This window comes from Hakea prostrata, chromosome 7, assembly GCF_041222555.1.
Source record: "Hakea prostrata isolate BN-2017 chromosome 7, UWA_Hpros_2, whole genome shotgun sequence".
Taxonomy (NCBI): domain Eukaryota; kingdom Viridiplantae; phylum Streptophyta; class Magnoliopsida; order Proteales; family Proteaceae; genus Hakea; species Hakea prostrata.
In genome coordinates this window covers 10,288,255-10,305,467 of record NC_142606.1, presented here as the reverse complement: position 1 = coordinate 10,305,467, position 17,213 = coordinate 10,288,255, and the positions used below count along the sequence as shown (strand labels likewise).

General features: G+C 38.0%; 1 protein-coding gene across 2 annotated transcripts; it reads right to left on the bottom strand.

Annotated features, from left to right (window-relative positions):
* Window positions 1–5,683: 5,683 nt before the first annotated feature.
* LOC149009646 (nucleolar/coiled-body phosphoprotein) lies at window positions 5,684–14,133 on the bottom strand. 2 transcript variants are annotated; one of them, XM_089163528.1, is made up of 7 exons: window positions 13,791–14,133; window positions 13,023–13,087; window positions 9,146–9,189; window positions 8,150–9,006; window positions 7,182–7,271; window positions 7,006–7,067; window positions 5,684–6,252 (listed from the first exon to the last, which is right to left on the bottom strand). In XM_089163528.1, exons 1-7 carry the CDS (start codon window positions 14,064–14,066, stop codon window positions 6,147–6,149), a joined length of 1,500 nt encoding a protein of 499 aa, XP_089019654.1. In that variant the 5' UTR covers window positions 14,067–14,133; the 3' UTR covers window positions 5,684–6,146. The 2 variants fall into 2 exon arrangements, with proteins under 2 accessions (XP_089019654.1, XP_089019655.1); XM_089163529.1 differs by having other exon boundaries at window positions 8,150–8,997.
* Window positions 14,134–17,213: the final 3,080 nt, after the last annotated feature.

The window sequence follows — 17,213 nt, the reverse complement described above, 5'->3', positions numbered from 1 at the left end:
TTTAGGTCCATGAAGCCACTTATAAGAAAAGAAAATGACTGATGAGTGAGTGGAGATTATCATATACTTAGAATTAAAAGTAAACTCTGTGAACCAACAGGGGTTGGTATAAGTGGTAAGCAACTTGGTCCGCTTAACCAAAGTTCCGTTGTAGTTGTAAAAAATCTTATGGAAGACTCACCCAAAAATGCCCCGAGTCGAACACAGGATTAGTCAAAACAAAGCCTTGAAAACCAGAATTGGCAAACAGGAAAAAAAAAAAAAAAGCTAAAAAAAAAACTTTGTAATTCTCACATGTATTGAAGTTCTAGTGAAGTTTCTTCCACATTATGCAATTTGAAGTAAACATCACATGTGGATGTTGAAAGTGTTTCCTCTCAAAATGGCAAAGGGCACTAAATCACATGGCAGAAGAAAGTCCCCCAAAATGTAGGATAAGGAACCTTGAGGAACAAGGATAATAAGTATACTTTTCTTATCATATCCTCACACATACATATAGATAGTAAAAAAAATTAAAGAAAACAATTTTCTTATTCATTGGGATTCTAATCATAAAGTCCCAATCCCAACATATGATTTGAATTGTTTTCGAAATCTCATTTGAATTTGAAATACCTTGCTTGTTTCTATTACTTTCACTGTTTTTCCCTTTACTCTAGGCTTTTATAAAGAGTATAGGGCATGTGATGCTGGCCCACTTATGATAACTAATCTAGTTCTCTTCTCCTTAATCACCCAATCAGTGCTAATGGACAATTTGAAATTAATTATATATGTAAGAAATGCATCTATGGCTTGAATTACCAAATTCAATTTATCTTTGAAGGTTACCTAATTGAGTCGGTAGGTGTAGAAAATGAGCGTCAAATGACTAGACTGATTGACGCACATCTAATAGCAGAGATGGACATCAAATCTTCTATCCTCGCTCGCAAGTAAAGGATCTTAGCTTATAGAAATGCGTGTTATTTCATTGTCAAACATGCACCAATTAATCCAGCCTTAAAATGCTTCTTAGTCACTCCTTGATGAATAAATGCATTAGAGAAAAAAGCCCAAAGTAGTTTTCATCTCAAAGCTACCAATTTCCAATGAACCGGACTATCCATCTGGCTAATATGTGACCCGAATTTCCTTTCTATATTATGTTTTTGTTTGGAAGGCATGATAGCAGGAGCCTGGATCAGCTATCCGTCGGGTGAGCACCGACTGCTTTACCACAATAAATACAGGGGGACCCAGGGATTGGGTGATGGGTTTTTTTTTTTTTTTTTTTTTAATGTGGGTCCCACCAGATTTGTGGGGGGGGGTAAAGCCGTCTTTGTGCTCCCTTGATGGTGATGATCTGGTATCTATTCATGGAATATTCTTTGGGAGAAAACAGAATTTTTCATTTTTATTTTGAGTGTTCTTTGGAAAACACACGCGTGGCTTGAGACCTGAAACCATTTGACAACATGCGTGCGGCGTGCGCCATGACATCGGCCACCTCTTCTCATCACACCATGTAAACCATTCTATGGTTTTTTTATCTTCTTATCTGATAAATTAATACTTGTTTATTGGGTGTAGAATAGGTCTAATTGAGTAGGGTTAAGACTTAAAGTAGTGTTAATATATTATTGACTTTCCTAAACTTGCACATGAAAAAAGATTTATCATTGAACTTTTGATTCTTAACCAAGTTGTCTAGTCAAGGAGCCTTCAACTTGGGAAGGTTCATTCTTACAAAAAAAAAAAAAAAAAAAACTTGGGAAGGTTCATCTGTACTTTGTGGTTTTCTGAAATTCTTTAAAAAGGGTTTTATGTTGTGGCCTTGTGGGTATGAATAGTTGCTTGATATAGTATCAAAACTGAACATGAAAACGGAATATCTAGACTGACTAAATATTTAAGTCAACGGTAATTGGTGTATATTCTTTTCTAATTATATTATTTTGATAAGTATAAGCAATGGCTGAGCTTTTTCAGGCATTTTATCGTTTTCTCATGTGTGAAATTTCAACACTTGTCACTATCCTCTCCTTAATTTTTTTAAATTTTTTTAGAGTTAAACCCCTAGCGCTCTTTTCATGTGTGAAATACTAGTATTTGACAACCCAAGTAGAGAAACTTTTTAATGGTAAAAACAATAGGTAGAAAAGTCATTGTCAATAATTGATTTTTCTCTCCTTAATTTTTTGAAATTTACCTAAAGAAAATCGTTTTTTTCTATGTAAAATATCAATACTTGACAATCCAATTAGATAAATATTTTAATATTAAAGACAATGGTTAGAAAAGTCATTGTCAATAATTGACTTTTAGTCATGGAAAATTATGTTGCCGAAATTCAATGGTTTCAGTTCATGGCCATCGAAACTCAATCTGCAAGATATTGCCAATTTTTCAACGATATCTCATTATTTCTCGTGATATATCATAAAATATCGATATTTTGTTGATTTCTTGCGCTTTTTAGGCGATTCCTCTCGCAATTTTACAGCAGAATCTTTAGGATCAATGGACAATCTTACCAATTCTATTTCAATGATTCAAGACTCAAAAAGTAATGTGCTAAATGCGATTAGGGAGAAAAATCTACATAGAATAAATTCTGAAAATAATTCAAATTAAGAAGACATTTTATAGCAAAATTTTCAAGATTATTGAGCAATCTTACCAATCATATTCTAATGATTTAGGCCTCAAAAGTCAACGTGCCAAATGTGGTCAGAGAATACTATATACATAAAATAATTTATGGAAACAATTTAAATTATTAAGGGATTTTCTACATAAAACTGGTCAATCTTCAAATCTAGAGATTAAAATTAAGTGGGGTGGAATGACACCAAAAATTATTTGATCGACATGATTTTTGTGTACAATTGATAGCTTTTTGAAATCTCCGGATTTCAATCCAAATTCAAACCTTAATGATCAGAGATTCATGAATCTAGGATTTTTACAACCAAACGGCAGATTCATGAATCGGTAATTTGACATCTCAGATTCAGTAAAGCCCCTAATAGAACTGAACGGATAATCATTCGAATATGCCAAAGATTTAAGGGTGAGGAAGGAAAAAGGTTAAAAGGGAGAAGGAGGGGGAATTTAAATGGAAGAATTTATAAAAAATAATTCAAATTTATCAAATATTAACATTAAATTGGGGTAAACATTAAATTTAGGCTCAAAATGACAACAAATACCCCTGAAATGGGAGTGAAGGAATGGTGAAATTAGAATCGATCGGAGAGTAACTCGGATAAATGATTAGATATAGGAGAACTAGAAAAACTCAAAACAAACCTAAGATACTCTTAAAAGGAATGATGAGAAATAACTTGGTTGGAAAAAGACCTACTTCATTGTAGATCTTTGGGAGCTTAGAGCAATAATGCAAATCAACCAACTTACCAAAAATATTCAAACCCAACCAAACATGACTAAATCAACCCTATTTTCTTCATCCTGGGTAAAAACTAAACCTAATTATAGAAAGTGGAAGCTACGATCTTCAACTGAACTGGGTAGATTTTTGTGATTTGAACATTGATCTGGGGTTCTCTTCCCCGAACTCTGAGTCACACGTTCAACAACTTCAGTTATGGTTGCATTACCTTCCAACGAAGGAGATTCACTCGAAGATCAATTGGAATTGCCAAGCCTATCAAAGATCGATCAAGAAATTTTTAAAAACTTCGATTAAAAAAATCCCCAAAATCCCATTCCCATCGTTTCAGGCGCCACTGGTGGATTAGAGGCGGTGGTGCCGATCACTGGCACCCAATAGCTTTAGGGCACGGAATTAACCTGATTATCAAAAATTCTCTCAGTTTCCGATCTCATGTGAGGTGGCGAGAAATAAATTGAGGAGGTTCCAAGTCCAATTGCGGTGATCCAAGAAAGGATGACTAGGGCAAGCAAAGGAGACGAAATCTTGTTTCCAATCTCATCTGGAGGAGGATGGTTTCTGTTTTGCATGATTATTGCGTCTCTCGCTATGATCACGGTTGTGATATTTGGATGTGGAGATAATCCAGGTAAGAATCGCAAAGACAGGGCGAATTTAGCTTATTACAAGGGCGGTGGTGCTGGTTGTGGAGACAGCGCAGGAGGTGGCGCCGGTTGCAAAGGAGGCGGCGGCGGTGATGGTGGAGGCGGCGGTTTTGGTGGAGGCTGAGGATTTTGTCATTCAAAGCCCTTTTTTTTCTTCTTCTTCTTCCCAATTCCCCTCTCTGTACGATTCTTCTTAGTATGTTCTGTGAAGTGCTGGCGTCGAATTCTGAGTTGTCTTTCTTTTTGTGATTGCCAGTGTTACATCTAGTTCATCTTTTCTCTGAAAATTTGATTAAGCAATTCTCTGTTGGCCGGTCAACTCCAATGCTTTTTCTCAGAAAATTTGATTAAGCAATTCTCTGTTGGCTGGTCAACTCCAGCATCCAATCGTTAGTTATGATTTACAATATGATGGTTGATATGCTATTGTGATGGAGATCGAATACCAGAAGACAATCAATACTTGTATTTCAAGATTTGATAGTTTGAATTTTATAGATAATTTCAGTGAAACATATAGATACCACAACCCCACCACCACCACCCCTTTCCGCCAGCTCCACCATTATCACCACCCTATGGACCGTGACCACCACCAGCATCATTTTCCAAGAAATACACAATTCATGAAAGTTAAAAAGTACAGAAGATTTTCTTCTTGCATTTCAGATTGATGCGAACCACACAAAAAATTTCAATTTCTTAACTGAAAAATCTATTTGTGACTATTTCATGAAGAGTTATTACTAAATTTAGCCCAAGAAACAGAGGGTGTTCCCCTATGAGAGCTGAATAGTTGGGAATGGGCTGCCCAGTTTGAGGGGATTTTTGAGACAATAACATGTTAGGAATTTGGCCTATGAGACGGAGGGTGTTGCACTGTGAAAGCTGAATGCATTGCTGATTTACTGTCTCTCAAGTTGGGAATGGCCGAATGGGTTGCCCAGTTTGAGGCACACTTTTCTTTCTTGTGAATGGAACAAAAGGATGTGGGCGACCGGCCCGGCCCCGAGGGTTGTGAATGGAAGGAAGGATTCACACATACATTCATCAATGACCTCTGCCACTCCTTTATCTCAGATTTTAGTCTTGACAGATCATCTAAACTGTGAGTGGTGTCTGTCTTTATAATAACATGTTATTATGTAGGGAGCAAATCGAACAGTAAAATTTACAATAAGCAGGCCCCCCAACCCCGTACGAAATTTAAATAACATTTCCATTTGAATCAAAGATCTATAACTCAAACCAAAAGAAACACTTTGTCCTAGGGACTAGGATGGGGATATCAATGAAACAGTTTGTATTTGCTTACCAAAGAAATAAGCTCAAGCATGACTTTCGGATCATCCACACTCTCTGACATTTGGTGCAATGAGGAAGAAGTGTTTGATCTACTTCGGCCTCCGAAACATAAACTTTGGCAATTTAGTCTTTGTCCTGCTTTTGGTACAATAAACCGTTTGTAATAAAGAATAAGCTCAGCATGTTTGGATCATCCACACTCCAACAATGGTTTACACAAGAAGGGACTGAATGTATTAATACTACTAGACTATTTATTTGCTACTCCAAGTAATATAAATCTTTTCTTTCTCATCCCAAAGATATATATATATATATATATATATATGTGGTGATAAACCAAATTCAAATTGCAAAGAACAAGAAATCTACACTTAACTATAAAATATATAAAAAATGATTTTCGATCATATATCAGTCTCACACTACTCAAAACTGTATGCTAGTCATCTATCGTATTGGAAAATCCAGTGACGTTTGCTTTCTCTTAGCAATCTTTTCAGTTAAATAAATATGAATTCCAGAACCTCCAAATAATGTTTGTTTGAACATAGTAACTAGCTCAACAAATTAAATCTGTCTCCAACGAACTACAGAAATAAGCGCTCGCGTCTTGTGCCTTTTGAGACTCGAAAAGATCACAGTTCTTGGGGGATCTCCTCAGTGCATCTCTTTAGTTTAAAGCTCTTTTAAGCCCATTTTAGGGCAGTCTCACATGGTGATACCTTAACACGTTCTGCTGCAACTGCTCTCTTTGCTCTGTAGCTCATCATCTCTCACGAACCAGACACCCATCACTCTTCATCAGAATCTTTGAACTTTATAGAATGGGAGTCTAAATCAATGAACCCTCCCCTGTAACTGCCACGTTTCTTCTTTGTCTTTTCATGACGGAAATCCCTGAAAGAAACAAAAATTAGATAAAAGGCATAAAGAGAAAAGGGTACAAAATGATTTGCACTCAAATTGTCGAACTGATGGATACTAGTTAATTATTTGAGTGATGATGCTGTTGCAAATTATCAAGGCTGTTGTATTAAGAAGAGTTTGTATTTTTTTACGGGCTAATTTCTTTTCCTTTGCTTTCTTCCCCCTTGTTCCTCAGGACCACTTTCCCCTCACATGTATTACTGCTAACTTCGTTTTAATTATTTCCCATTATTGCTCACCACCACCTTTCACCTCGTCCCTACTATAGTATTGCTATCCCCTGTTTTCAGGTTTTCTCCTTAATGTTCAGGATCAAAATTCGCCTTGTACCTCATATATTATTGCTATCCATTGTTTCAATTCTTTCCCTCTTATTGCTCAAAAACTAATCACTATTCATCCAAAATCCCCACCAGATTTTTGGGTGAGTGAACTGCTTGAAGGGCTCTGCTAACCTCCAACAAACTACTTCACCGTTCACTCACTGTCCTGAGACACAAGTCAAATGGGATCCAGGGCATTAAATCCCCCTAAAATAGGGGATGTTATGATATTTAAACTCATTCCAAGTTGAGCCACTTCAAAAGAAATTACCCAAAAGCACTATTAAACCTGTGGATAACCAGCTACTTAAAAATTCACTAATTGAAAGCATTAGACCAATACGTTTTCTTTATCAATATCCAAAAACATATTAGCATAAAGTAAGGAAAGGTTCTATACCTTCCTCTAACCTGACCAAGGACTTCTTGTGCTTTTGCACCATATCCAGATTCTGCACCTTCCTGCAGAAAGTTTCCATTTAAAAAAGCTGTGATATATAGAGCGAAATGAAAGAGCAGACCATACAAAATAAAGAGAGGGGGGGGGGGGGGGGGAAGGCATAACAAACATCAAACCTTTGCCCAATAAGAATTATCCTGAAGCCTATCATCAATGAAGTTCACCTCTTCAACTTTGACCCGTTGAAATGCAGTCACAGTCTTTGGCTGCATTACCCACAAGAAGAATCTTAGCAGGAGCCCTTAATGTAAATTATTAAGGATTTATTATTAACATACTAAAAACAATGGGGAAGAGGGGTAAATGCCACGGATTGAATGAACTTTATCTTCATGATCCGTTGCACCAAGCAAACATAGACAGCTGAAGGTGGTCCAGGTGATAAAGAACATCTTATAAATCTCAGACAAGCACAAGGGTTTAAAGTGAGAACAACTTTTCAGATGGCATTCCACTGTACAAAAATCTAACAGCATTAAGTGGTTTGCCACTTCCTGTATCAATTTTCAGGCATGTCTACTAGTTTCTATCACTGAGGGAATGACAAATACGTCAGATTCCAGAGGGTCTTGCTGTAAAAAAATTGTAAGCTCCATCAAACATAACTTCCAAAAAAATTCAGTAACATTTTAATTAAATCAGTTTAAAAATCTCGTATAGGTGTACATACTCTTAGATAAAGATCATGTTTCCTAACGCTATCTGAATTTTAAATAGGTAAATAAAGGCAGCGAGAATACTAGATCAGACGCACACTTTTAAACAATGAAATTTTATGAAAAGAGAAGGCTGGACCTATTCTATTATAGTATTGGATTGGTAGAAAAAATAGCTTGGGAAGCCAAAGCCAGAGAAACACAGGCAATATGTCCTGCAAATCTGCAATGCTTTTTGTTGTTTTCGGTGTATGTGCCTACATGCTTTATTATTTGGAATTTTTGGACTGATTTTCTTTAATTATTTAAACCTCTTCCACTTATCCTAAGAAAAGCTGTCCTATAATACTAAACCTTGAACCATCAAATCAAGAAGTACCAAGTCCTTTACAATATGAAACATAAAGCACAAAAGAGAAAGTGCATACCTCAGCTGAACCTTTATGCTGTTTCTTGTTTACTTTCTCTGATGCAGATTGTTCTCTAGCATCCTTCTCACAGTCCCTGCTGAAATGTCCGTCAGGTTGTTTATCAACAGACATGTCCACTGAATTATTGGAATCAATATGGCCGTTATGTGTTTTCCTCTTTTTGGTAGCATTTTCATCAACCCTTATGGAATTTGCCTCCTTGGGAATTAGCTGACTTGCCTTGTCTTCCTCTGGATGCTCACCCTTACTCAGTTTATCCTCTTTGACGCCTATTCCAGCATCAGACTCAGATTTGCTTTCTTCAGAAATCGACCTTTTTCTTTTCTTGGAACTCTTGTTCTTGATATCAACTCCATTATCATCCTTTTTATCCTCAAAGCATTGACTTTCAGAAGCTAGTCTCTCCCTTTTCTTTTTCTTGTCTTTAGATTTAACATCTTTCTCATCCAAGGGGGTATCATCTTCATCCAACTTCCCTACTGAAGCAGCAGCATTTTTACCATTTTCAACATCCTCAGCATGAGATCCAGGAATCAACTTGCTTTTCTTTTTCTTTTTGTCTTTTGTACTCTTGCTCAATACATCAGACTGTAGCTCATGAGCAGTACCACCAGCAGGCTCCTCAGAGACTTCTAGTTTGTGTTTCTTCTTCTCTTTAGATTTCACATGTTTATCAGTGCTTACCTCATCCACCAATTTCCAGTCCAATCCCACTAGAGGCTGTTCATTTAGTGAGTCCACACCATCTTCACTGTTTTTCTTTCGCTTCTTTTTTTTGAGCTTCACAGAGACATCAACATTACTTTCTCCCTCAACTTTTTCAGTAGCATCATCTTTTCGCAAATCTGCAATTTCTGTCCATCTGGAATCAGAACCAGCCCTAAGAATTTTATCAAGAAATAGTGGTACAGACTCTCTAGAACAAATATTAAAAGGTCTCAATCGACTAACAGAAAACCTCAAATACCATGTCTACACAGATATGACACTTACCTGGCTCCTTTAAACAATTAATATTTGCTTCCGTATGACATTTACTGCATCGAAAAAATAAAAGGAGATGTATAAAGATGAGGATTCATATATCCAAAGCAACTCAAAAAAAAAAAAAAAAAAGTGAGAGAGAGAGAGGCAGAGTAATGGAAATAGGAAGTAAAAACTAATTATGCAATAGTCCTCCATTTGATCAAGGGTAAAGTCTTTAGCCCAAGCCTATGATTCAAGTCCAAGAACCAACCCAAAATCCCATAACCAAAGCACAGTTCAAAGCCAGCTAACTGGACAAGCTTATACATGTCTGTGATTTGGTTTTAATTCTGAAAAAATTGATGCCAGGTAAATTCCGATGCAGTCAAGACTGCCTGTGATGTAACAAGGGTTCACGCCCTGGCCGAAACCCTAGAGTGGGTCCCCAGGCCACTCCAAAGGGGTGCATCTACGGCAGGCCGAACCCTCCAAGAGGGTTGTTTTGGTCAATTTCAGCAATTATCTGCTGAAATTAATTTTCAGTCTTGTTTTGTCTAGAAGTCTTGGTTTGATTTGTGAGTTGAGTTCTTGAGTCCTTAAGAATTAAAGAAAGACTCTTATAAGTCCTTTATTTCAAGAAGAGTTCCTTTCCTTTATGTTTGAGTCTTAGTGTCTTAGGGAATCTATTTTCAAGAAGATTCCATTAGTTGATTAGGTTAAAGTCTTTCAATTGTGCGACTGAGATCAAATGTAAGGGAGATCCTACATTATAAAGGATTCCCAAGTAGATCATAAGTCTTTTAGGGAGGCTATAAGTAGCCTAGTCTTTTCATTGTAATCTTACGTCTAAATATTGAAAAGAGAACTGAGTTTTAAGTCAAAAGGATCGTCGCCTTCTTGAGGCCACGGTTGAGAATTCTTCATCAAGTTGAGCACCTTCTTCAAGATTCTAGCATTATTCTTGCAGTTTCCAGCATCTACAAGCAATCATAGCACTTTCCAAGTAAGTACAGCAGGCCCCCATCACCTCTCCCACCTCTCTCTACCGCAACCCTCCCCCTTCACCTCCCAAAACCATCGCACAATCCCCTGCCCCTCCCCCTGCTTGCGCAAACCCAGAAATCCCTCCCCCTTGCTGTCGCAGCTTTGACAGCACCCTCTCCAACCCCCAAAAGCCCCTCCCCTACCCCCTGCAATACTCGCCAGCCCCTCCCCACCTCTCCCCTACCCTGTTGCTCCACCATTCCCTCCCTTCTCTCTATCGCACCCCTCCCACCCCCTTTTCTGACTTGTGGCAGATCTTTAAAAAATAATAATAATAAATAGAAGGAAGAAAATAATTCAAAGATTGGCCAAGATCCATCCAAGAACCCACCAATTTTGATCCAAGCCTTCTCCCATATTCCTATTTCTTTTCAGCTCTATGATAATTATGGGAATCTCAAGCCAGCCCCTAGAGATTTGTTAAAACCTTATCTTTTCCCTATGAACCCATAGGATCCCAATATCATCTCCTTGTCCTTCCCTACAATTCCCATCTAGATCAGAACAGCCCATATCAATCCTAAGAGCTTTCCACAACTTTCTTAGAAACCCATCGACATCCCATAATATTTTTTACTTACTTGCTAGAAGATTCTGGGCAAACCCTCAATTTTAGGAAAATCATCCTAGGAATCCTAAACCTAAAATTGGGTTTCCATCAGCCTGATGGACCTAGGAAGCCCTTATTTTGTACCATGAATAATTCCAATTCTTGGGCTACTTGCTTAAGAGGTTTATCTTGTGACATATCTATAAAATATAAGACCATAAGGTGAGAAGGTGACTTCTGGACACAAAATTGAAAGCATCTTTGTTAAGTTAGAGGAGAATGAGCTAACAAAGATACTCATTTAGCTAGAGCAGCTTTCCTTAATTTGAATAACCACCTAGGGCTTTGATTGTTATTGCTTTTGCAGAAGCTACAATGTCGTCCCTTGCAGAAACTATGGAATATTACAGAAAGATCCAAGGAGGAACATAGTTTATTCAACATGGAATCAATTTTCGATGATCTTTGCTTGCAACATCTCTAACGATTTGGTTAGCGTCTTTTACTTAATGAATCACACATTTCTCAAAACATTAATATTCTGGGTGCAGCTTCGGTGATGCCCTGATCAATAACCACCATTCACTCCTTCCAAGCTGAGACAATGCCTTGCCTTGCATCAGATTGGCAAGATGGCAGTGAAGATCACCGTTGTTCCATAAGTTATTCTCTATTAGCTAACTCAGCTGAAAACCACAATGCACTAGCACACACTTGAGCTAATAGTCCTAGATTGGTAGGAGACCAACCATGGATCAAGAGACGAGAACTTGCCAGATCTCAATACTATATTGGTCTTTGAGATAACATAACTAGATGGAGGTCGAAAACCTAGATTACCAACTCAATCAAGATCTTAGATATCTCAATCAAATCTCAAAATATCATGGTAATATCTTGGATGTTTTGTCATATCTTCGATATCTTGGTAAATTCTTGGTTGGATCTATGCAAAATCTTGGTATATCTCGTAATTTTACTGCAATTTTATACTTCCTACCCTTATCTAACCTTAATTTCAACACAAGAAAATTTTACCCCACCTCAGCGAGACCTTGGTCCGACACTGTTTTTTACCACCAAGTTGGCCTCCAAGGTCAGGCTTTTTGAACCTTGAGATCAAGTAGAAGCCCATATCCTGAAGAAGCAGGTTCATGCAAGCCAAAATAGGCTTTTTTTGGTCAAGTTAGGGTCAGGGTTTGAAGACTGTAGATCTATCAGAAAAGGTTTCAGGTTTCTTTGATGAGGGAATAATGTTGAATTTGAAGTTTCAACAGCTTAGGGTTTTCGTTTGGTGTTTCAATAAATGCAAAAGATGGAATTTTAGGGTATGCAATTGGAATTTAGGCCGGGGAAGCAGCTGGGACTGGGGCTTGGATAGAGTAACTATGGTCTATCGGTGAGGGTCAATCAATCCAAACATGAGACAAAAAGCAATGGTAGGTTAATTGTGATACCCCAAAATTTTAGAAACCCTATCTGGGGTGTACATGCTAGGGTACAAATGATGTGTATGAGATGTGTATGCAATGCAATATATGTAGATACATGCAACACAGAATTCAGATGTGGATAAAACATTGTATGTAGGATGCATGCTAAATACAAGAGAAATTAGTTCAATAAAGAATGCTGTTAACTCAACATATTTCAGCCATCTTGGTGAGTTAATATTTCAGTCCATCTGGGACTATTATTCAGCAGTACAGGATTTCAACTAGGTTATTAGCTGATGATCAGCTCCTTCTAAGATAACACATCAGCATCTCAGAAAAACAGATTTGGCAGTAGTTAGCTGATGTCTAGGTCAACAAAAATGACGAGATTGAATGAAGATTCAATGGTAGAAATAGTTAAGGATCAGCTGGCTGACTTAATTCAGTAGTTAATGTTCTAGTGTTGAATCAAATGTATTGACTAAATTAGTTCAAATTTTAATCTGTTACAAGGCAGGACACAAGGCTCCCACCACTACAAAGTCTGGGAGGATCATGAGGTACACAGCCATATAAGTGCTTTCTTATAGAGGCTATTTCTAGACTCGAACCAATGGCCAATAGGTCACAAATTTACCATGAAGCAACATGACCATTGCATTAAGGGCCATCCACTTCCAATAAGAAAACTAGAAATAACGTAAATCAATCCACCGAGGGGAAAAGGGGGTGACGAAAGTCCAACCCTATGATCACCTTATATTGTCAGATTGTTGTGGTAAGGGGGTCCCTCACAACATTCCAACTCTTAACAGAATACTTCAGCTATTCATCCAGATTGGAACAAGATAAAGAAGTAGTAGATCTGGCCTACCTAGACTCCAGATGCTTGTAAAACATCTCCTCCAAATCTAGAGAATGTGCCTTCCAATCATCAATCTGTACCAAAATATATCACATGTAAGTAAGCTAAATCCACCCTCTTAAGTAGAAGAGAACAAATGCAGAAAGAATGTAGCAGAAACAGATCCACAAAACCCTGAAAATCCGATAACAGTGAACAAGGTTTACATAGTTATATTGCCAATATTATAAATGTAAGAACAAAAGATGAATTCTTTATATTGATTACAAGCGTTAAACAATTAATATTTGAGTCTCCGAAGTTCTCAACTACCAAAACACAGTGTACTGAAGAAAGGTAAGTAATACCCAGTGGAAAATCACAAAGCAAGGAAAATAGAAAAAGAAAGTTCAGACAGCTATACAATTTATTTCTCCATAGAAAAGACAATTGGCACCCAGAGAACATGTAAACTTTTTCTCACTAAACCACCATTGGGGAATGGAACTGCAAAGCACATATTAATTTGACAACAAAGACATTCGAAAAACTCTTTCCAATGGTGAACAAAATACCTCTTGTCTTTTCCGGCAACACCACAATGAACAAGGAACACAGACACGATTTGCAGTTCTTCATTAGGCAGCCCAAAGCACCATATTAGGTTAAAAAACGAATGCGTATTATTTGATTTCATTAGTCATTTAAATTACTCTGAAAACCAGGAACTGCCCAAGCAGACTACATAAAATTGAGAACAAACCAAAATCGACAACCGCAGCATTGACAGTAGCGTACCTCACAGGCTTCGGATCGAAATGCAGAAAACGTTTCAGAGAATCCATTACGATCGAGAAAGGCAGCAATAGAATGCAAAAGAAGAGCTCTTTCAGATGAATTCTTGCTCTTCTTCTTCTTCTTACTCTTCTCCTGCTTTTGGTCTATGACTGTGGAATTGTTTGCTAAGTTTTCGGAAGAGACCTTCTTCGCCATGTTATGCTTTGCAAGTGTAACCTGTCGAGGCTCAAATGCAATTAGAGCTGAGTTTGGGTTTCTTCCAAGCTCTGCGGGCATAAGAAAAAACAAGAAAACACGCGGGAGAAGCGAACCATCTAACGCAGAGGTTGAGCCTTGAGAGGATTTTTTTGACGGCTAGGGTTTTTGGACATTGGAAGATAGGGATCATATGTTGAGAAAATTACGACCATGACACTGGCGGGAGTAGGGGGCCCAATGGGCTGGGCTGGGCCCTCTAGCATATCCCAACCCTGGCCGTCTAAAATCCAACCCGGCCCTACCAAGGACTAACAAAGTAACAAACTCTCGGTCCGGCCCAATCGTGGTAGGGATTATAAGAGCCCAAGTGCCCAACCCAACCCCTTTTTTTATTAGTGGAAATGACCCAGCCAAATGATGATTAGCTAATCGAAATAAAGATGAATGGAAATTAGAAGGATTTATGACCGATTTTTTTTTCTTTTTTTTTCCTTCGTGGCAGAACTCGAGCAAGAGAGTAAGCCAAGCATAGCTCGAGCAACCACTGAAATGAACGTGACCAAATTCTTGGGTTCAAAACGGAGAAGGCCTTCCTAGCTAAATGGTTCCCAACTACACCGAACCTTCTAGAAACATACATGGGCTTTTAAGCCCAGAAACTATGAGGCCACCAATCTGATGTCTCCTGAACATTTAGGTAGAATATTTTGGGGGCAAACTTGAATGTTGTACATTAAATGCCTAGCACCTCATATCAACGGTCGAGATTTTAAATCTCGACTAAGATTTTTATCTTGACCGTCCATCTCGCACTGTTTGCAGCGCTGCAAATGTGCAGCACTGAAGTTGAACCCGAATATTAGAGGGTGGAGGAAAGAACTCATTTGATAACAGCTCGATGAGATGTTAGCAACCCGACTCAATCTCTACATAATCATAGCAATTCGCAAAGGCCTTTATAAGTCCTTGTCCTACTGCAGTAGCTTCTCCTTCTAATGCTGATGAGAAGCATTTTGGCTACGAAATCGCTACTAATGGCTTCCCATTCCTGTCTCGAATTACTATTCTAATGCACCCTTTCTTGTCCTGCTTTCTCTAAAAAGCATCAATATTGACTTTCACATATGGTTGGGGTGGGGTGGGTGTTGCCAATTACCTTGCTGTTGCATTGAAGTTGTGAGAGTTGAGGCTTTTTCAAGCTCGACCCAACTCCCCATGGGCTGCTGTAGCTGCTTGGGTGACTTCACTTGGTGACCATGTTCTCTCTCCAACCACTCTTGAGATTCTTGCATTCCGTAAGAACCAAGCCACAAAGGACAAAAAGCTTATAACTGCTTTCTTCCTCTTTTTTTTTTTTTTTGGTTTTTCCAAAGAATCCAGCTGCAGCTTCCATTGGTTCAACCATTTGGCAATGCAAGAGGACATGAGTAATTGACTCTTCTTCTCGACCACACTTCCACACAATATTGGATCTACTTTTACCCCTCTCTTCAAAAGCTTCTTTGATGTTGCAGGGCTGTCATTACATGCTTTCCATTGGAATAGTTTTTTCATCTTAGGGAGGCTATTGCATTTCCAAAGCTCATTCCAACTTGCTGTTGGTATGTCTTTCTAAGAGTGCAATCTAGAAGATGATGGCATGATGCAACAGGTTTCTTCTCCTTTTCCTTTAAACTCTTCTAGTATTTTATATGCAGCTTTGATTGAGAATTCGCCACCTTTGCTTTTTTCCCAAATCAATGTGTCCTTTAAGGAGAATAATGAAAGACAGATATATACCCTAGGAGAAAACCATTTCTTCATTATATCTGCATCTTCTATGTTCTAGTATCTTCTTCTATGAGGTTAACATTTACATACATCACACTGTGAGGGTCTACAAGAATGGATTCGAAAATTGTCTAACCTAGAAACCCATTGTTCTTCCCAAACTCATATGTTGCTGCAGACCGATTTTCTATAATAATCTCTTTTTCAAAACCTCTCTACCTTCTAGTATGCTTCTTCATGCCCATGAGAGGACATTTCTTGGCTTTGGCATCAAGAAAGATCCATGAGAGAAGTAAATACGCTTGAGAAACATAAGCGCATGCAATCTATTACTACCAACAGAAAAAGGAAACATAGCCCAACCCACTTCTAGTTGTGAATGCAACCACCATGCTACTTTATATAAAAGAGCTTGAGCTTGGTTATGTAGCCACGGGTCCCTCAAACCAATGCCTTCCTTCTCTCTAGCTGTGCTAAACCTATTTCAAGACATCCAATGGATTGTGGCCTTATCATCACTTCATCCCCAAAGAACCTGGCAGCCTTTGCCTTCACTATATTATGAATATTCTCTTGGGATCTTAAAGTATGAAGTAGCATAACTAGACGAAGACAGAGCCATTGACTCTTAAGAGAATTTTCCTGCTAGGTTGATTCAAAAGCTTATTGGTTCAACTGAACCTGAAATTTCTTATGTATATCATCACTCAAGGAATGAAATAGATCCTCCTGAGACACACCAAAATCAATTGGTAAGCCAATGATTTATGACCCGCTTATTTCGTGTATAATTGAAATCTAGGGAAATGATCACCTTATCCTCATGTCAAACTTAAAATTTTTTAAAGGATTGAAGAGGTCATGGGTTTAACTCTCCCAAGTCTCACCCCCACCATACATTATGGACGCATCACATTAGCACAGATGTTGATCCAATGGTCAGCAGTTATCCTATATTCTCCAGTTATCACAAGGTTGCTCAATCAGTTGGTGAGACCACCACCTTTTAATGAAGAGGACGTGGTTTAAATCTGCCTAATGATATATTATTTAATAAGCGCATCCTCATATATAGCCTGTCCAGAAAAGAAAGAAGAAATTTTGAATTTTGAATTTTGAATCCAACTACCAACTACTAAATCAGCATATTTGCTAATGTGATGCATTCAGACCGTATGAACGTATGGTCAAATGCATAAGCTGTAAAAGTAGACCAGCTCGATCCAATCCATTCAAATCATTTTTTTCTGATACATATAATTTTAAGAGTCTAAATCTGAATGCATTGTAGAACAAAATAGAGAGAGGAAATCCAAACTCAAAACTTACTAGTTCAGTAGTCCTTTGGAGCATAGAAAGATTAAAGTGAGATGTTAATATTTTTCGCCTGTGCTTCAACATCAGGTTTGTTTATACCAAGTTAACAAGAAAAAAGACAAGATTTCTTCATGAAGG

Coding starts and splice junctions, on each gene's coding strand:
- LOC149009646 (XM_089163528.1), bottom strand. CDS start 14,066: ATGCCCGCAGAGCTTGGAAGAAACCCAAACTCAGCTCTAATTGCATTT. Junction 9,190..13,022: donor TACAAGCATCTGGAGTCTAG/GTAGGCCAGATC, acceptor TTTTCGATGCAG/TAAATGTCATACGGAAGCAA. Junction 7,272..8,149: donor AGCATAAAGGTTCAGCTGAG/GTATGCACTTTC, acceptor TGGGTAATGCAG/CCAAAGACTGTGACTGCATT.